The sequence below is a fragment of the Paroedura picta genome, chromosome 7 (genome assembly GCF_049243985.1).
Source record: "Paroedura picta isolate Pp20150507F chromosome 7, Ppicta_v3.0, whole genome shotgun sequence".
Lineage (NCBI taxonomy): Eukaryota > Metazoa > Chordata > Lepidosauria > Squamata > Gekkonidae > Paroedura > Paroedura picta.
In genome coordinates this window covers 20,290,217-20,311,166 of record NC_135375.1, presented here as the reverse complement: position 1 = coordinate 20,311,166, position 20,950 = coordinate 20,290,217, and the positions used below count along the sequence as shown (strand labels likewise).

Genomic DNA, 20,950 nt, shown 5'->3' with positions numbered 1-20,950 from the left:
AGCCCACTTGGCAGGCTTCTGCAGTATCTTTTCCAGCAGCCTCTTCCACTCAATGGTGAAGCTGCTCTGGACTGGAGCAACCCGGTCTCATCCAGTTATTGCTCAAGCAGCCTGTCACAGCATGTCCCCCGCTGCTTAGGAAGAGGAGGAGCCCCCCCCCCCGTTGCATCTAATCCCATCCTTTGCCACTGCTTCCATTCATTGTGCGTCCTCAAAGGCATCAGATGGGAATTTAATCTGGGCTGCCTTTGTATGGGACTGTGATTCTGAGCTACTTTCCCTGTTAACCCCTGCTGTTGCTGAAAGAACAGGCCATGGGTTGGATCCAGAGAGCTCTTTCCCTCAACATACCTCAATGCCCACACGTCTGTTGTCAATGCAGGCCCCGTGTTCTCTTTGGGTGATCAAAGAGGTCCCCATCCTCTGTTCTTCACCAATGAAAATGCAGGTTAGATCCAACTCCATGCTCTCCTTCCCCCCTTTCTTAAAGCCAGCTGCTGTTTATTCTGTCCCAAGTAAGCTGGTATCATTAGAGGTACCATAATGAAGAAGAAGAGTTGGCTTTTATACCCTGCTTTTCACTACCAGGAGGAGTCTCAAAGCGGCTTACAATCGTCTGCCCCTCCTCTCCCTACAACAGGCACCCTGTGAGGTAGGCGAGGGTGAGAGAGCTCTGATAGGAACTGCTCGGTCAGAACACTGTTTGGTCTCAGAGGGAAGCCTAAGACATTGCAACTGGAGTATAGCCTTCACTTGCAATACATTTTGGAGCCACAATGCCATACCTGTTAGAAAAGAAATATGGGGTTTCTATTAAATCCCTGGGTTCAGTAAGACATGGACACTTACCTCCAACAAGTTTATTGGAACCAGAAATACTGAACAACAGACAAGCAAACGGTGGAACTTATATTCACTCCTGCCAAGGGATGTGATCGGTCCTTAACAGAGGCCCATGACTGGATCTTAAGTCTGGCTCTTGATTGGTCCATGAGTCTCTTCTAAAACTGGTTAAGAGCTCAGGGCTGGTGAATCCTAAGTAAGGATCCCAGCCTCAGGTCTCAAGTTCCCAGTCTTGCATAGTCTCTTAATGTCTGCATCCACAACAGATCCCAACCCCATCGTTCTAAAGCAGAACAAAGGCCATGGAGAGAGACACTGAGAAGGTTGGGGGCATCGTCCTTCATCTACACTTGGATTCCCCCACTGAAAATACCCTTCAGGGCAGAATTTTTCCCTTACCAGGACTCCAAATGCTGAAGGCAAAACAGGAATATTTTTCCTAGAAGAATCAGCAGCATTGGGAGGGTTTCCATTGTTTTGGCCGATGTAGATGTGGGACCATGTTTTATTTATTTGTTTGTTTGTTTTTGTATTTATATACCGCCGCATTCCCTTCGGACTCACAGCAGTTCACAATAAAATGATAAAAACCAGTATAACCCTGTTAAAACCCATTGAAAAATAACATTAAACAATGAACATTAAAAAGAACATTAAAATGCAGAGTTCCAACCCCCCGCCCTCTCCCTCTGTCCAATTATATGTGTTATGTTGGGGAGAAAAAATCCCTCACTCCCACTGTGTGAAAATATATGCTGAGGGAAATTTACCTCAGTTTACAACTGCTGCTGCAAGTGAAGTGGCCTGCAACAATGCAGTGATTGCCTCATTGCTCTACACCACAGCAATACAGATAGTCATTTTACAAAATAGAGATTTTTTTTTCCAATGAAGGGCTGACCAAAGTAGTCAGGTTTGAACTGTTTTTTTTTCCTTTTCTTTCTGTAAGGCTGTAACTGTACAGCCAATGACAGACGCTAGGGCCAAGCCTAACAGCAGTTAACACATCTATACTGTATTTCCACATATTTTAGAATATGCTTAGAAAGGTTACATTAACACACCTAATCTGAAACGGAGCCACAGCCAAAAATTATTTAGGAGCTGCCTGTTGTAGAGAGTTTAGTCAGCTTTTTTTTTTCTCCTTAAAATCTTGTAGTTCTCAAAATTCTCAGTTTTTCCTGTCATGTGTGCAGAACAAGGGACATCAATGATCAAGATCTTACATAGCTGGCTTTTCATTTCTTTAAATTAATGACCCACTCCACAAGGCTTCTTCAAAGATCCAGAAAGCAACACTGAGGGAGGGAAAGATTAAGTTTTTCCTTTAGCTCTGTCTCTGCCATCTAAATCCTGCCTTTATCCTATCAGTTATCGCCATGGAGTGAAAACGGCAGGAACAGACACACATGGTTAGGCAGCCGCTGTGAACTTGTTTCCCCATGCACGCTTCCATTCTACTATCCACATCTTCTGAGTTATTCCCATTCTTCAGTCTGTTCTCACAACATCTCAGCGAGGTAACAGGCTAGTAGAAAGCGACTGTCCAAAAGTCACAGGGTGAGTTTTAGCCTGAGCTGTAACACCTACACCACTGTGCCTCAGAGCAACACAGTTCTGAGTGCTTCGCACCCAAGAACAGACATGCATTTCCTTAGGGAAATTATTCTATAGACCCCGAATCTTTTAAAAACCTAAGCAGAAGATAAGCCTTTCCCATTCAGTTTCAGTGCCCTTTGAAAGAAAGCACTAGTATTTCACCACTAACAAAAAATTGGCTTTTATTATTATTTTTATTCCAGGAATAGAATAAGATTTATTGTTTTAATATGCCCGGTATCCCAATCTCTGGTTTGTCTGCCAGTCATCCAGCCACTCAGAAATCTTCTCTCTGTTCCTCCCATTCTGGAGTCTTCTCTGTTGCTACACTTCCCCCTCCCTAGTTTTGGCATAGGATATCAGTGACTCTGGCCAGCTTCCAATGGCATTCCTGTTTCAGTAAACGGTTATTCATAATAGCTGACAGCAAGAAACAGCGATAGTCTTCTCAGATCCTTTCTTCTTTGCTTTGCCTCCCCTTAAATGCAATATGTGGCAAGACTTTCAGAGTGGATGGCTTTTAAAAGGTTTGAGGTTTTCCACAACAAGGTGGGTGGGTCAGATATTTGACTCACTGGCAGTTTGGATACACACTTTTCTTGGATGCTTTAGGATGCTTAGGGCTGACCCTGCGTTGAGCAGGGGGTTGGACTAGATGGCCTGTATGGCCCCTTCCAACTCTATGATTCTGTGATTCTTTCTAATGTCAGATATTTGAATGGGAAGAAAGAAATGGGGAAATGTCTGCGTCCTCCATTAAAAATCCCTCGGAAATAGGGATGCCAACTTTAAATGGGTCCTTCTTTTTTTTTTAATAAGATTTTTATTTTTATTTTCCAGAATTAAAGATAGTAAAATACATGCAATCTACATTGTTAGTACAGAAAAAAGAAGGGTTATGCTCTTCATTTAATACATTTAGTTCCCCGTTTCAATCCCTTTTGTATTATTTTCTTAAATAGTTCAGGTAAGGGCCCCATTGTTCTTGAAAGGCCTCTTCTGTTCTTCCATTAACTATTAATGTCAGTTTAGCCATCTTGGCAAAGTCAGCTAGTTTATTCAGCCAGTCTTCTGTCGAGGGTAGTTCTTGCGTTTTCCATTTCTTGGCCAATTCTAGTCTTGCTGCCGTCGTCGCATAGAAGAAAAAACTTTGTGTGTGGGTTGGGAGGCACTGCGGAGGAACACTTAATAACATAGCTTCAGCTTTCATAGGAAATCTAAGACCCCACATTTTCTGCATAATAATATGTATTTTTGTCCAAAACTTGGGTCCTTCTAATATCAATCTGACCTGTGGGGGATACTATAAAATATGTTTACCTCCATGCCATACAGTTTAAGTCGCTGGGAAATGAGAATGCTTTTCTCACCTGGTCAGTTGGCAACCCTAAGATGTCACATCTGTATTCATTTGGGGGGTGGGGGCGACGACACAGTTCTGTTAGCTTTTGGGTAACAGGAATAACCTTTTTCATTTCCACGTGTACTTGTTAAAAGATATTTTTTCCTGTCTTATTTCTTGCTGAGAACTTTTCTTGCTGGTTTTAAATGGAAGTATTTCCCCCTGCTGGCTTTCAAAGTAGAGTGTTGCCTCTTTCTTTTCTGCTTCTTTTAATGATCTCATTGACATTCTTATTGATTTTTATGCTTCTTTGGGGTTTTTTTAGTCTATCGGTTAATAAGAGATAAAAATTACATTAGTAGTGTTGGGTAGAAGTCTTGTACATAAGTAAATAAAGGGGATTCTAAAGGGGAGGCACCTATACACCTCTAAAGTCATACACAAACATTAAAAGGAGGAATTTATTTATTTGTTTGTTTATTTATTTGTTTGTTTGTTTGTTTATTTGACCGAAATAAAATAGACGGCTGCTACTGCCCTCTGCTGAGTTTTGAATTGCATCAGAACTGGTCCTCTATGAATATCAAAAAACATTTATGGCTGCTTAAAAACAAACAAACAAAGGTTTCCTTTTAGATGAGTTAGAGGGGAAGGATTGTGGTTTGGGTGTGAGAAAGTCAGAGTCTTCTAAATGTTCCTGCTATCAAGAATATTAAACTAGTGATAAGGTTACCCAAGGAAGGACCTACAATCTTTTGTGGATTTCTAAGTGGATTCAATTAATTATGTCAATATCTGGCAGACATGTATTTCCATCTGTGCTGGAGGGGGGCTAATGGGTGAGCTTCCTTACTCCCCCCCCCTCCATTTCAGCAGGCATTTTATCACTGAGGGAGGGAGAAAAAACAGAAGCTTGTTACTCAGCAAACAAGGGGAAAGTGGTAAGAGGTTTTCAGATTTTATCATTTTGTACAGTAGGAATTACCAGCTACTCATACTAGAAGCATATGTTACCTGGAAATGAATTTCTGGAAAAGTACCAGAAATGAAGCTTTTGTCTAAACAGCACAAAGAAAAATCCAACAATTTTTTTTAAAGCCTGGATTGGATCTTTTGATGTGTCCCTCTGTTTTCTAGTGTTGCCAGAACACTCTGTGGAGTTCCCCTGACACCAGTTCCTGCCTCCCAGATGCTGATCGGCTGGCCAGCTGGAGGACTTACCAGGAAAAAAATGAAGGCCCAGGGCATGTTGCTGGCATTGCATAGACAGTGACTGTCATGGTCCATGGCAATTCAGTGACAAACTCAGGGTCCTGTTTAGAACATCAATAGTTTACTGAGGAGACTACAAAGGGTTACATAGGTTTCATTGCTAAAGCTAGAGGCACCAAAAACTTTGGAACAGATGTAGGGCCAGCCTTGCCCCTTATGCCATTTGTTCCCACAGCCTGTGATCATACAGTATGCATCACCTTATCACAGTTTGCAGCTTGATACCTAGAGGCAGGAAAGAACAGCCATAATATTCGGATGATAGGAGACCAGATGGCCTCGAAACAGACCAGATGGCCTGAGAAACAGGGAAGAGAGACTTGACAGAGGAAACCTTCCAGCTGCCCCGAGAGGATCCTGGGACTCTGATCAAGGCAACCAATGTCAGGAGCCAAAGGTGAACATGACAGTGATGTCATAATGTCATAATGCCAATGACTTCCAGTTGATACTTTGGAATTTGGGCAAAACTCTACAGTAGAAGCCAGTTTTACCATAGAGTTTTTGCCCAAATACTAGAGTGACACTCAGAAGTCATTGGGATGATGACGTCACATCCTGTGCAACACTGGCATCATGGCCTGGGCCTTTCTTTTTCTCCTGGCAAGTCCTCCCATCCCCCGCTGGTTTCCAGGAGGGATCTGGTAGCAGTTGTTGACCTTTGGCTGCCAACCTTTTAGTGAATGCACTGGCTGCTCTACAGTAGAAGAATCCTATAGCTGTAAGAGAATCCTGTAGCTAACCATGTCAGGTTGGCTATCAGCCCCTATACCCTATTGCCATTCAACAGGATGATGGGGGATGGGGGTAAACAGGCAGGTTATAACTGGAAGTGAAGCTACCACATTGTGGGATGCTCTAGGATTCACCAAAACTCTTTGATTTTTGTATATCCCATAACCCAAAACTCAGTGTGCCCAGGATGCAGTGATGTCACTTCCAGTTATATAGCTGAGAGTGATTTCACAGCTTCCTGGGGTGATGTTTATGTAAGTCACTTCCTATGCCAAAATTTCCATTCTCTTATTGAAGCTTACACATTTGCAGCCTAACCTGCAAACCTGGGGCATTTTTTAGGTTTGTAGAAAGATCCGTCATGTCTGTCCATGGCTCCACTCTTTGGATTTAAGTATCTGCAGGTTTTGGCCATGTTGACTATATTGATTATATTTATGTCCTGTTTTTCAGCCAAATCTGGCTCACAGAACTCAAAAACCTGTGCCAAGGACAACTGGAATATCTAGCTGACCTGGATCCAGATACAAAGAATAGGTGTCTGGCTGCTTTCTACCCTCCTCTTGATGGCTCCACTGATAACAGTTAGAAACTGGAATCCAGGGGCTATTATGCAAATACCAGTTTTCTTTGCAGTCAGTTTGCTGACCCTTTTAAATCGTCCTTTTAAAAAACATTTCCGTTTATGTATGTGCTCTGATACTGCGTGTGTTCTTGCAGTGATTATGCATTTGAAACTGTTGGGGGGGGAACTTGCTCTGTTATGCTGTAATGTCACCTGACCACCACGCTGGCACATACTGCTGGCAGGGACTCAGGGGAATTGTAGTTCATGGACATGGAGGCATTTCCATGGGATTACACAGGCTTCTGAATGCCAAAACCACCACCTTTTCCCCTCTGAGGTATACTGTTCCTTGTAGAGAGTGGGCACGATGAACCACAGCAGACCAAAGGTTCCTATACAAATGTAAAGCCTCCACTATCCCATCCCTTCCCTCATGAAGGTTTTTTTTTAATTACTGGTAACCCCAAAACTGGAGCCTCCTCCCATGACTTGAAGCAGCTCTACTTCCTCACTCTCCTGCAAGACAGAACTAGCATTTCAGACCCCTATGCTTCATCAGCCTGATAAATTTTCAAATGTACCCCACCCCACCTGCCATGGTCACTGATCAGAGGTAGAGCTTTGTAGTCTCAACAGCATTCTCAAAAGTCTGTAGCAGGAAATGCCATGCATACCACAGAGGAGTAATCCTAATTTACATGGCTATACAGGTGGCTAAGTTGCCAGAGAAACTGGCATGTTCATGTGATTACTGACAGAGGCAGATAATCAGCAGCAGGTACCTCGAGCTCCCATTGGTGGGCAAGGGACTGAAAGCAGAAAAGGGGCTGTCATAGGGGGAGGAGACTGACACATTAACATTTATGCAGGAAAAAACGAATGTCCTCAGTACTGTCACAAAAGAAAAGTCATTGCACATCTAGTTTTAAATACTACACTGAAAAAAACGCGGTTGACACTATGAGGCGGGGGCACCATGTAGAATCAAAAATATGACACTGGGTTTTGCACTGCAAAAACACTGCAATGTGCAGAAATAAAACAATAACGTCTTTTTGGGCAAACTTTTTGTTTCCTGCCAGGCGTAATACGCCCAGGAGGCTCTTATCAAGAGTAGAAGCCAGGCAGAGGAGTTAATTCACGAATTACAAGCATCTTTCTTCATATAGCTGTGCTATTAATTTCACATTTCTGCAGCTGGCTTTATAAGAATTAAATGGTCTGATAGCCTAGCATGTGTAATGCAAATATTTGATTGCCTATGATTTTTTCAAGTGCTTTGGCAAATATATACACATGGGCTTACACAGAGAGAGAGGGAGGGGAGAGATTAAATATAAGATGAAAATAGATATTATGAATATTTAAAAATGTATGAGGACAAGTCCAGCCTGTATTTAGGAACTGATTATACCATTCATAATGTTCTAAAAACAGTCATTCTAGCTAAGCCAAGATCAATATTCTCCTCTCTGCAGTTTCTTAGTTGAATTTGCAGTGAATCAATGAATATTTTAATTTGTTGCTTTTGTGGGATGCCTCATATAAATTATCCAAGTCTTGTGGGTTAGCTCTACAATTTATACCTTTATGGGATGTATTCAACTTGATCTGCAGTTTTAAAACATGTGGTTGAATTATCAATAACCATTCCAGCAAATACATTTCTGCCTCTGTGCAGTTTCACTGGCCTATAATTTTAAGGACTTGGGAGAAATTATTTTTTTTTCTTCTCTTTAGATAAATACACAAACAGCAATTTGTATAAAGAGGGCTATATGGAATATACTAATCTGGACCCTGATGCATTTTAACTAAGTGATTCCTTCAATGGAAAGCTTTGTTGGAGGTTGCAAAGAAACAACTAAACCTTTCATTTTATTTGTCAGCAAAAGAAAGGGACTGTGCCCAAATGAGGACAACTGGAAAATAAATAATCCCTATTGTGGTTTGAAGATTTGTATCCTAAAGGAAAATGAACAATGCATCTTTTATAAAGCCTCCATTATGGATCATCAACAATAAAGCTATGAAATACTAGTCATACTGTAATGCTGCTAGTATAATATCTTTCTAAATTGCTCAGATAGAAGAAACTTCTTCCTTATCAAAAATAAAATCCATACCTCTGCAGCAGTTGAAAAAGCAGTTGGACTGAATTCAATTTATTTGGGCCAGAAAAAAAGAGGTAATTTTCTAACAAACTTATAAAGGCAAGTCACATAAAAATGAATGGCTGGCTGGCTGGCTGGGCCTGGTGATATCCTGGAATTAAAACTGATCTCCAGGCTACATAGATCTGTTCCCCTGGATAAAATGGCAGTTTTGAAGGGTAACATTCTCTGATATCTCTCCCCTCCTCAAATGCTAGCCTTCCCCTGGTCCACCCCACAAATCTCTAAGAATTTTTTAAAACCCTCTGAAAACCCCAGAAATGAGAAAACACAATAGTGTTATATATTCCTTTAACAGGTGCGTTTTGTTTTTGAAAGACCACATTGTGGATCTGGTATCCATACATAAAGTTTCACCAGTTTTCACTAATTCCCCCATGAGGACTTGAGAAGCCCCTCCCCCAATGTACCACCATGAAAAAGTCCTTCCTTGAACAAAATTCATAACAAAACCTGCATGGAAATGGTGGGTTGATTAGAAATTAATTTGATTTGATTCAGCCTTGATTGAGACACAAATCAGCCTGAATCCTGTCTGAATCACCATTTCCCAATAAGTATAAATAGCCAAATCAACCATGCTTGAATTGTTTAATCACAATTCGGCATTTCAATCAAGTGGCTGTTTAAACTTTAAAGCGAAAGGGGTCTTTGGTCTTTCTTGGTCTGTGGAAGGGTGGTTGTTTGAGGAAGAGGTACCAAACTTGTAGCATGGCTGCAGGAGCCTCTCCTCAAAAGAACTCCCAAGTTGCAAAAAGATTGGACTAGAGGGTCCAATTCTAGGGGCACCCTCTAGGGGCACCCATCCAATCTCTAGTTTCCTATGGTGAGAACAAACCAGAGAATTACCATAAACTTGAATGGCACCATTGGATTCAACGGCACCAAATCAATTCAGCCAAATCAAAACTACGCTATAAGGGATTCAGATGAATAAATTCAGATCAAATAAAAAATGGACTGATTCTTCTCCTTGCACATGCCTATTCCCCCTACCAACACTTAGAATAATCCTTTAAGCTCTAGTGCCGTGTGTTTCCATGGGTTGCACATAGGGTTTCATTACACTGCAATGTCCATCTATGTCATGCGCATTTCCTACAGGCAAAATGCTCTTGAGGGAGGCCCCATTACTGGCATTCCTTGCAAATTTTTGCCACATAATCTTTTATGTTTCCAATGTCTGTGCATTAAATCCTATCAACTTGCTTCCAAATTATAGAGACCCTATGAATGAATGTCCTCCAGAATTTCCTATAGTAATTTCAATTTGGTATATATCAGTATATTTATTGAGTACAGGTCTGTGTATTCCAGATACAAAGAGTCACTGGAAATTATTCATGCACACCTATTAACCATTCCTGAGGGAGATGGAGAGTGTGGCTACATAGAGAGCTTTGTACGAAAAGATAAAAATTGGCAGTCCTGCAGTACAGAATGATGGAAAAAAACTCCAAAGAATTATTATGATGGGGAAATTTTTTTCTTTACAGCAAATAAAGCATTATTAGTAATTGCATGCTTTTTAATATAAACTTTTCTTCTTCCCCTAGACAAATCACTGATTGCACAGCCCATATTTGTTTTCAAGAAGAAAGACCGACCTTGCAAGGTATTGTGCTGAAACTTTATTCTGCTGCTCCAAACATATAGAAATGTAAAAATTAGGATGATAATATGTTTCACCAAGAATGAAGATCTCTGAAATTGCTAGAAGTGTTATTCAGTCTAGGGCAGAGTCTGCACTTACTTTGTTTATCACATTGTCAATCCTGTTGAATCCAGATCGCTTTGAACTCGGGTCTTCCTCCCCCCCCCCCATTGAAACAGAAAAGTGTTCTGAATGTGGTTAGGGTAGTTCAGAGGGGGGGGGGGCAAGCCTCTTTCTTTCTTTTCTTGAAGGGGGGGAGAGGAGCCAAGCAGGGAGCCTCTTTCTTTTCTTGGAGGGGGGGGAGAGGATCGAAAAAGGCAGAGAAGGGAGAAAAAATCCAGGACCGACAGAAGTTGAGAGAAATTAGGGGCTTCCCCTTTAAGGCAAGCTTGTCACATAAGCTGATGTGGCCTATCATATGTTCTCTGCCACGGAGCTTGCTTTCCCAATCCGGATTTGAAAAATATTGAGGGTTAAAAGCACTCTAAGATATTGCACAATAAAGGTAGGGTCACTCCGGATCAATCCTTCTTGCTGCAGAAGGAAAATTTAAATCGCCCCAAATCCAAACGGAAATCACATTCTATGTAGAGGGCAGGGACTGAATCAACCTGGGATTGGAATAAATGCTCTGTGCAGTTTACGCCTAGTTTGGAAGGACTCTTCCCTAAATAATCCAGACAATATAAAAATAGCAATTTTATAGGAAGGGGTTTCCATTGTCCTTTAAAATCAGGATGGTTTGTTTATCATGATAGAGGAGGGCCATTTCAAGATGTGTTCAGCTATGATGCTGGAGGTGGTTTGAAATAGAGGTACTCTCCATTGTAGCCCCAGAATCTATGAGTGGCATTTGAAAACACAGCACCTTTAAAAACAGCTGCCACATGGAATCTTTCAGCCTTCTATTAACTATTGTTTCTTTCTGTCCAGAGGCCTGCAGAAGACTATGAATGCAAGACTGAAAATGGTAATCATTTTTACACGTATTTTTATTATAAAGTCTGCAGTGCCATTTTATCTAGTGGCTTTGGATTCACCTAGGTCACAATTCCTGAGCCTTTCGTGTCACCACTTGGAACTCACTCATCCGAAACAGGGATTCCCATGCAAGGAGAGATCCTTGCAGCCCTCTACTTTCTGCCTTCCTCTCTGGCAAACCTAAGAATTAGCTGTTGAGTGGGGAGGCTGACTCTCTTTGGAAACAAACTCTTGTCTACCACCATTCTCTTTTTTTTAAGGGGTAATACATTTATTACAGTAGTGTTTATTTGTTTGAGTTTAAATTGCAACGAAATGTGCAAAACAGCAAGTTATTTATTTTAAAACTTTACTCAGCTGCTCTTCTGCATTGCAGAACTCAAGGAGGATCACAATATAAATAAAACAATGATAATAAAAACACCGAAAGACCACAGTTTAAAATTCCCAACCAGGACTGTCAATACATAAACATGAAATTAGTCAAACGTAGGGATGTCAGCCTCCAGGTCAGACCAAGGTATCCCTGGAATTACAGCTCATCTCCAGACTATGGAGGTCAGTTCTTCTGGAGAAAATGAATAATGCAGCTGTCCCGCCCCTGAGAGCCTCCTCCTCCAACCAGCTTGCCTGTCTGTCCAGCGGTCAGCCAATAAGCTTTTGTTCCCCACCCCTGACTACTCCCTCCTCCTTCCATTTCCCTCTGAGGCTTGGAGGCTGCAGATCCCTGCTGCATGAGAGCTACCCTTGATGGTGAGTTCCCTGCAGCCTGCAGCCTTTCCAAGTCCTGGTTGGAGGGGGAGGCCATTCTACCCCCCCCCCTGATCTAGCACCCATTGTATTCCTGAATGCAACAGGCTTGGCCTCTAGTTAACTAATAAGGCAAGATACACATATCTTATTATTCTAATTAATATAAAAGTGTCTGGAAGAGCTCAGCTTCCCAGTCTGTTTCCTTTCTGCATGAGGCCCTCCAGAAAGAAGCAGTTCCCCTCTGCCCAGACTTCTCCAGTGCACAAACCAATACAAGCTTCTGAAGAGGGCAAGGCTGACCATGCCATGAGGCTGTAGCCACATCTAGTCTCTTACGCCCCACAAGTTATAGTCATCTCCATCAGTCACTAAAGCTGTGACCTGAAGCTTTGTCCAAGCTGGATGTTGTAGGACAACCTTTTGCAAGGGTGGGGAGATTAGCCTTTGATTAGTCCTGACAATCATACGACAGCAAAAAAAATAAACATAAGTTAGCAAAACTCACTATGAGGATAATTCATGGATAATCAACAAGGTTGATCTGAGGCTGGGGAACCAAGCCCTATGAGAAAGGCTAAGGAACTTGGGAATGTTCAGCCTGGAGGAGGTGGAGAGGGGGGGATAGTTGCTCTCTTTAAGTATATGAAAGGTTGTCCCTAGGAGAAGGGCAGGGAGCGGTTTCTGTTGGCAGCAGAGGAGAGAACCCATAGTAATGGCTTTAAACTACAGAAGAAATTTAGAGTCCAGTGGCAACTTTAAGACCAACAAAATTTTATTCAAGGTATGAGTTTTAACTAGGTTTAAAATATGTGTAGAACTGGCTAGATACTGGGGGGGGGGGGGGATTTCACAGAATAGTTCAGCAAAGGAATCAGTTGCCTAAGGAGGTGGAGAACTCCCCCTCACTGGCAGCCTTTAAGCAGCGGCTGGGCAGATACGTAACATGGATGCTTTAAGCTGATCCTGCTCTGAGCAGGGGGTTGGACTAGATGGCCTGGATGGCCTCTTCCAACTCTATGATTCTATGAACACTTGTGTGCATTTCTAGTTCACTATTTTGCTTTGTTTATGACTTGCATGAATTGCTGACATGAATAGATTGTGATGCATAATAACATGCTTTAATTCCCCCATAGTTTTCATGGATTGTTCCAGAAAAAGGGCAAGAGCTTCTTCGTTTTCTTTTCACACACCCAGCTCCCAGTCTCACGAAGGTATGACTTCATACTCTTCATCCCTGTAATAACGTTGGGAAAAAATTCATTCTAACCCCAAGCGTGGCTAAGAACCAAATCTTCCATTGCAGTGGCTATGCTATTTCAGCACTTGAAAGGTGTGGAAGGTGGGGGAGGAGAGACAAGAATGCTTGATACCTCCAAAGTGAAGACCCTAGCAGCAACTTATAACGTGGTGTCAGTGTCCATGGGGTGGACTCATGGCTGCCATAATGTGCAATTTGGCTGTTAGAAAAGCTGGCATTCACTGTAGTCAGTAGGAATTAAACACTGAATTATTTGTTTTGTTTTGATTAGGCTTTAATATCTGTTTCACTTAATATTTCTGGTAAGGGCTTGGAGGAGTGTGTCTCATGTCTTAAGTGTCACTCCGTGCTTAACACCTACTCAGGGTGGCTGTCCTGCCCCCGAGTGCCTCCTCCTCCAACTGGCTTGCCTGTCTGTCCAGCAGCCAGCCAATCACCTTCTGTCCCCCACCCCTGACCACCCCCTCCTCCTTCCACTTCCCTCTGAGGCTGGGAAGCTGCAGATCCCTGCTGCGTGAGAGCTGCCCCTACTTGTGAGTTCCCTAACAGCTGCCTGCAGCCTTTCCAGGTCCTGGAGGGAGGGGGAGGCCGTCCACAGAGTTCTTCCACTCCACCCTCCTAATCTAGCAGCCATTGTATTCCTGAATGCAACGGGCTTGGCCGCTAGTCTATAATATAATGTAAGCTATGCTAGCAACTAGTTCCTGGTGAGAGGCAAGGTTAAAACATTTTAAAACGAGCATAACAAAGTTTAAGTCCAGTCGCAACCTTCAAGATCACCAGATATCTCACAAAGTGCGCATGCACATGAAAGCTTACGCCTTGAATAAAACTTTGTCGGTCTTAAAGGTGCCCCTGGATCCAAACTTTGTTCTGCTGCTTCAGACCAACACACAACACACCTGAATCTAAAATAAACATTCTTATTCATGACAAAGGATTTAAGCATAGCCCCAGGTGGATGATAAGTCTCCATGTGACAGTAACTGCAGAATTACATGTATCAGGTCTTAGTCTTTAGTTAACTTCTAGGGCTGCCAGGAGCCCTTGGCTGTGGGTGAGGGTTGAGAAGATAAGGTTACCAGATCCAGGTTTGAGAACTCCTGGAAATTTGGGGTGGGGGGAGCCTGGGGAGGACAGGGATTTCAGTGGGCTACAATAGCCCACCCTCCAAAGCATCCATTGTGGCCGGGGTAATTGATCTCTGTAGTCTGGAGATGAGCTGTCATTCCAGGGGATCCCCAGGTCCTACATGGAAGCTGGCATCCCTGTAATAACATCTGACAAGTTCTGCTGGAGAACAAACATGCTGGTATCATTATGTCTGCATCCTGGTATAATTACATTTGCCGTGACCTGGATGACCCAGGCTAATTGGCTCTTATGAGATCTCAGAAACTAAGGAAGATCAGGCCTGGTGAGTACTTGGATGAAAGACCACTAAGAAAATTCAGAGTCACTACATAGAGGCAGGTAATGACGAACCATCTCTGAATATTTCTTGCCTTGAAAAGCCTATGGGATTGCCATAAATTGGCTGCAACTTGATGTCACTTTCCACCCCCCACATAATTATATTTATATTTGTATTTTAACATCATGTTTTATCTGGGATGCACTGTATAAATTTCCTCTGTTATATGTCTGGTGCAAACCATAATAAAATATCTATCTTTCTATTTACTAAATCTAAAAAAAATGCGAGGTGCCCTTGGGAAAAGAAATTGCAGCTTCCTTGCTTTATTTTCAGAAACAGCACTCTCCCCAAAACGAATGAGGTCCTCTTCATTTTCCATCCTGCCAACATTTCCACCATCTCCAACAGGTAAATTAAAAATTGAGCAAATACTGAATACTTAAATGAGCAAAGTGGTCCATCACAGGGGTGTTATTTGCCCTGGAGAGAGTTTTGCCTCGCTGGTTATTTTTTAAAGGCTTTTCCAAAAGGATACAAGACAGGTTGTTGTTGCTAGGTACGAAGTCACGTCCGACCCATTGCGACCCCATGGATAATGATCCTCCAGGCCTATCATTCCCCTGAGTCAATTTAAGTTTGCACCCACTGCTTCAATGACTCCATCCAGCCACCTCATTCTCTGTCGTCCCCTTCTTCTTTTGCCCTCGATCACTCCCAGCATTAGGCTCTTCTCCAGGGAGTCCTTCCTTCTCATGTGGCCAAAGTATTTGAGTTTCATCTTCAGAATCTGGCCTTTTAAGGAGCAGGCAGGCCTGATCTCCTCTAGGACTGACCGGTTTGTTCGCCTTGCAGTCCAAGTCTTCTCCAGCACCAGAGTTCTGGAGACAGGTAAGAATGCACAAATGAATAAAAGAGAATTAAAAATTTAAAAACCAACTACTATAATAAACACACAATCAGGGCAAGCATACATATTTCACCATCAGCCTAGCCAGGCCTCTAGATTACAGCCCAGCTATAGAAAAGCCTCTTTTACATAGCTCATTTTCATGCTTCTAGAATGAATACAGCATGGAAGAACTCCTGAACATGTCATTGTAGGGTAAAAGCTCTGCAGAAGAAGTTCCAGCCGGGGCAGAAAATGACTTGATCTGCCTAAAAGTGCAGTTCTCAACAGACCATGAAGAAATTGTCCTGTCTCTTTAATAGAGGCAATAGGTAGACCTCTAAGGGCATCACAGATTAAGTCTAAATCAACTTTCATTTGTCCATAATGAGAATGAAAACCTATGCTGGTGAGAAAGTACAACCTCCATGAACTTGTCTAATCCCTTTTTAATGCCAACTCAACTAGTCGCGGTCACTAAATCCACTGGCAGTGAAACTACTGAATGAGAATGCATCAATAGGCCTCATTGTATTAGCAAGAAGCTTAGCAGATCTAACATCTTTCTTAGCCTCTACAGGTAGAAAATGGCTTGAATAATATTTGCTTCGAACGATATCTGAATGGCTATTGTGGGTATCTTGCATTAAAATTCCACAAGGCAAACTAAGGCATCTGATTGGTCACTGGGGGAAACTGGATTCTGGTTTAGAAGGGCTTTGGTGTAGTCCAGTAAGGACTTCTTATATCATAGGATGACAGATATTTTCATGTTCTTGGTCCAGACTTAAATCAGCAGTTGTCTCAAAGTGTGATTTAAAAATAGACTCAAGCCGATTCTGCACCAGTGGCCCCACTCCAGGCTGCTGGCGGTGTGTTGCAGTGGGGCACCATGCTCCATCGCTTCCTATGTCCCCAGAGGGGACTGATTCTAGCAGTGGACTCTGTCCAACACAGATTACTGGGTCCCTGTGGATGCATGTAGGGCGGAAAGGTTCCACGACAGGGGGGGGGGCAGTGGTTTTTTTCCCCTTTGTATGAAGGTGGGATTGCTTGCAAAGAAAAAAAAATACCCCATTTAGCCAGGAAGTGCCACAAAGCGCCGCAGAGCTCAATGGGGCATTTTCTGTCCCCTCCAGGCTGCTGTAGAAGGAGAGGAGCCAGGCCTGGAATGCCCAGCTCTTCCACATCCACACAGGCCTTAGGCCAGACGGACTCCATTGGCTTCCGCGGCTGACCACGGAACATGTTCCATGTTCCCTTTGTGCGGGGCATTGTAGGCCCTAATGTGCACCAAGCCCGGGAGGGGGCTGGGCCAACATCATGTGGTCATGGGGATTAGCCCCATTGCCGTTTGGCCACCTTTTCCGCCCGTGTGGAATCGGCCTCAGAAGTTTTTTTGATTGTTAAAAAAATTATTCTGCAGGATCTGAAATCTGCTTCAGTGTACTACTTCGGGATATCTGACGAGCAATTTGTACTCTCAAGAAGGAACGTATTTTTCACAAATTTCCTCTAATGTCCTTAAAAGCCCTCACAGAAATTATGCCATGCAAACCGAGGAATTGCATTCGTTGAGCTGATATGGTCAAAGATATTACTTGTCTCATTGCCCTAATCACAGCAAGGCCAACAACAAATCCCCCCCTTGAACTCTACTTCCTTTTGACTTTTTGTCAAGCAAGCAGAAAACGGATTACTTACTAGAGAACAAAGGCACGTTCTGTTGGAGGAAAAGCAGCATAATTAGCTCTGGCGGCAATTGAGACTTTACATTCTTATTTGTGTGATAGACTGCTTGAGAGAATTATTTTTTACTTGTTTTGTCGACAGAAGCAAGTTTTTTTTTTAAGTACTTGTTGACCTGTCGTGCTGAAATAATATTTAAAAATATTTAAACATCATGGTGTCAATTGAAGATGCTAAGTTCATCTTCAGTCTTAGAGATCAGAAAGCAATGTAAAAGAGAAAGTGTTGTCCAGGTTTCCCTCACATCCCTCCCTGTTACCGACTCTTTGCATTTGTTGTTTTTTAAGGGTAAAATTTGTTGAACAGGAATTACGTCAGTAGTATAAACTGTGAGTGTGTTACATGCACATAAATGGTGGAATGCAGTTATCTTTCCGGAGGTAAAAACAAGTGAAATCAGTGGAGATCTGTGATTGGATCTTTCCAGTATATTAGAGTTAGTGATTTATGAATGGAAAGGCACACTCATTTATCCTATGGATGCCAAGCTCCAGGTGGGGCCTGGAATTTTCCAGAAATTGCAACTGATCTCCAGACTAGAGATTTGTTCCCCTGGAGATCCCTTGATATCACGTCTCAAGGGAATGGGCACAAACCGGCTCATAGATTAAATTTCATGAGCCATTGTTTGTGGACATGAAAGCTACCAGCAACTTCCATGAACTTTGATGCATGGACAGCTCTTCCCCAAAAGCAGCTGTTAAATTTAAATGGCTCTGATTCCATTTAACTCTCTAGTTCTGCTCCTACCTCAAAGCAGTGGAAAGCAGCGTTTAAATGAATCTGAGCCAGCAGAGATCTGGGAATTAAATGCCTCCCTTACCGCTCCTTTCTGCTGGCTGTGGAAGTCCTAGGAGACACTACCCCATATTTAACCTTCTCGTTTTGCTTCTTCCCCTTTCACAATAGCAGGGAGGGTTTAAATTACTTGAGAGGAGCAGAAAGCAATACTATGTATGATCTCTGCAGATGTTCTCTTCCACTCATACAATGGAACAGTCTGTCCCCTCTCTCTTCTGTTTCGTTTCATAGGCCAGAATCCCAGCTTCTTATTTCTGTTTGTTAGTTAGAAATGTAGCATGAAGCATGTCCTGAAACCAGTTGCTCCCATCCCTAAATGGAGGCTGTTTCCAACCACACCCATCACTGCTGTCATGAACCTTAATGATTTGGAAGCAAAGGGAAACATGCCATTATATCAGATGTGGTTCTGTTACTTCTTTGGGTCTCCAAGCACTGTTTAAACAGACTCCAAACTATACCTTTTATTCAATCCTGTGTTTAGGAGACATCCGTTCTTTACAATGTAATGAGGTTGCTTGAATAGATGGTTTGGTCACTAAGCTAAGGAAAAATGGCCAACACTGCATTGCCCAATTCACACAAGACAGTAGGGGGGCTTCCACAGGTGTCTTTTTTCTCTGAGTTTTCTTTGTGCATTGTACTCCCAGACTGATTCCGCATGAGGAATTTGCCCCCTGGACAGCTTCTTGTTGTTCATGGGTTTTCATGCTGCTTCCACATGACGTTGGCAGCTACCCAGAGCTCTCAAGTGGCTGGCGAGAGTTTTTGTAAGATTTGCTCCACAATGAGGAACATCGCCAAATCTTGATTTCCTTCATCTTGCCATGCTGCATTCCGGGGTGCAAACAGGGGCAAGCCTATGTGGAGGGAGAAAGGCGTGACTGATTATAAGACTGATTTTACTCAGTGCCTTAAACATTTATTTTTTGTAGTGAAGAACAACATATTTATGACATCAACATTATTGCATAAGAGCCCTGACATCAACATCACAGAAAAAGGTAAGCATATTTCTCACAACATAGTAGAAAATACACACACACACAAACACATGAAAGTGAAGAAAATGTATAAAGAAGGGGAAACAAAAAAAGACTGAGAAGTTCTTACTGAGCTATTCCAGTCATTCGCTTTCTGTGATGTATGTCCATAGAGTTATAATAGCAAGAATCTGTTAATTCTTGCAAAATCAGAGTATAGTCATTCTAACACTGGCTGCTTCTACACCATGACAATTCTCTGTAAAAAGGCCTTTTATCCCCTAGCATGGCTATGCCCTTATGTCATCTTCTCATTGTAGATTGGTACGAGACTGCAGTACAGACAGAATAAATTATTGCCCTCAGAATTCTTCTTGATAAATTTCTGAAGTGAATATTTTTAGGCTGTTTTGTTTTGCAATATCATTTGACATTCAGAGTCGTGTTCCAGTAGAGTCCCACATAATGTCTGACTGTTTGCATTCAGTAGCAGTCAAAATCTGAGGAAAAACATTGGTCAGAGTTTGACAATATTTGATAGTCTTCTTGTAATAGTAGTTATTTACCCAAAGACATGAAGTGACAATCAATGTCAGAGCCGTTGTTGTGTAGTGGTTAAAAGCTTGCTGGGTGACCTTGGGCCAATCACACTCTCTGCCTAACTTACCTCACGGGGTTGTGTTGAGGATAAAATGGAGGAGAGAAGAATGATGTTAAGCTACTTTGGGTCCCCACTGTGGAGAACGGTGAAGTATAAATGAATTCAATAAATAAAAATAAATAACAGTAGCCAGTATTTAATGAAATCTGAAAAGACGTACAATAGCAATCAGTATTTTATTCGTGAAATGTTGGTTGTAAAATGTTGAGGTCGAAATTTCTAAGATCTCAGAATTTTGCATTTTCCCCACCACCTCTACTGCACAACATGTAAATTTGGAAGGCCCTAAGATGACTTAACAGCAGAATTCCAAGTATGAAAACCCAGACATCCATTTGCCTTCCATGCCATGATAAAGGACATTTTAGCTTGTTCCATAAAACCAAGAATTGTGTTATGAAACGCTTGCAGAAGAAGGATATGTAGTGGCTAGCAAATGAAATCTCCTTCACTGTCTGTTTTTTGAGGTCTTTCATCACCAACCGTGCAACGGGTCGTTTTAAGGCCTGCTCTTCTACAGCCTCCCCAAACGCCTTTGTGTAGTGTTGAAAATGCTCTGGAGGATGGACATAAAGCAAACTTGGAGGTAAAATGTTGGGTAAATATGAACTATGAGCTACTGCTATTCGATATCCTAAATGAGAATATTTTATGGAATAGAATCTTATATCCTGATTTTCTCAATGAGAATGGATCCTTTGATATCTATGACTGTTAAAAAAAAAAACATGCTGCTACCGTAACTCCTATGGGACAGCAAAAACTAGCTGCACTTAGTGAAATGAGCCTTCTATACAATTATAAAAGATCTCCTCCCTCCTTGGCCAGCATGTTGACGACATGTTCATGTTATTGTTAGGAATGACCTGAAGATGTACATTTTTCAGTCACTTCTCATATTGTAGAATCCTTGGCATATTTTCCTGGAAAGAAGTTCTGTTGATCAGTTGTTCATACTTCTAAATAAATATTTTTGAGGGCTTGATATAAATAGTAATAACCCCCCCCCAAAAAAATCTGGAGCTTTCCCTCTAGTTTTTTTCACTATATAAATTACCTCTCCTTCCATTATGTGTGACCCACTAGGAAAATATATACGTCTCTTTCAGCCTCCATGTGGCACCTGGAGATCTTCTGGAATTACAGCCGATCTCCAGAAAACATAGATGAATTCCACTGGAGAAAATGGCTGCTTTGTAGGGTGGACTGCTTGACATTATACCCCACCAAGATCTCTCCCCTCCCCAAAATCCACCCTCTACCCCCTAATC

At 42.2% G+C, this 20,950-nt stretch overlaps 1 protein-coding gene across 6 annotated transcripts in view; it reads left to right on the top strand.

Annotated features, from left to right (window-relative positions):
* The window catches only part of RANBP3L (RAN binding protein 3 like), a 49,075-nt gene that overhangs the window by 8,207 nt on the left and 19,918 nt on the right, over window positions 1-20,950 (top strand). For 5 of the 6 annotated variants that reach the window (XR_013233012.1, XR_013233010.1, XR_013233011.1 and 2 more), the window contains exons 2-7: window positions 10,090-10,148; window positions 11,121-11,157; window positions 13,058-13,135; window positions 14,933-15,007; window positions 18,971-19,039; window positions 20,147-20,277. Coding sequence is in view for 2 of the 6 variants with exons in the window: in XM_077346977.1 (XP_077203092.1) it covers window positions 10,090-10,148; window positions 11,121-11,157; window positions 13,058-13,135; window positions 14,933-15,007; window positions 18,971-19,039; window positions 20,147-20,277 (449 nt within the window). In the remaining 4 variants the exon portion in view is untranslated. The remainder of the gene's footprint in view (window positions 1-10,089; window positions 10,149-11,120; window positions 11,158-13,057; window positions 13,136-14,932; window positions 15,008-18,970; window positions 19,040-20,146; window positions 20,278-20,950) is intronic. The other variant, XM_077346978.1, reaches the window with a different exon arrangement.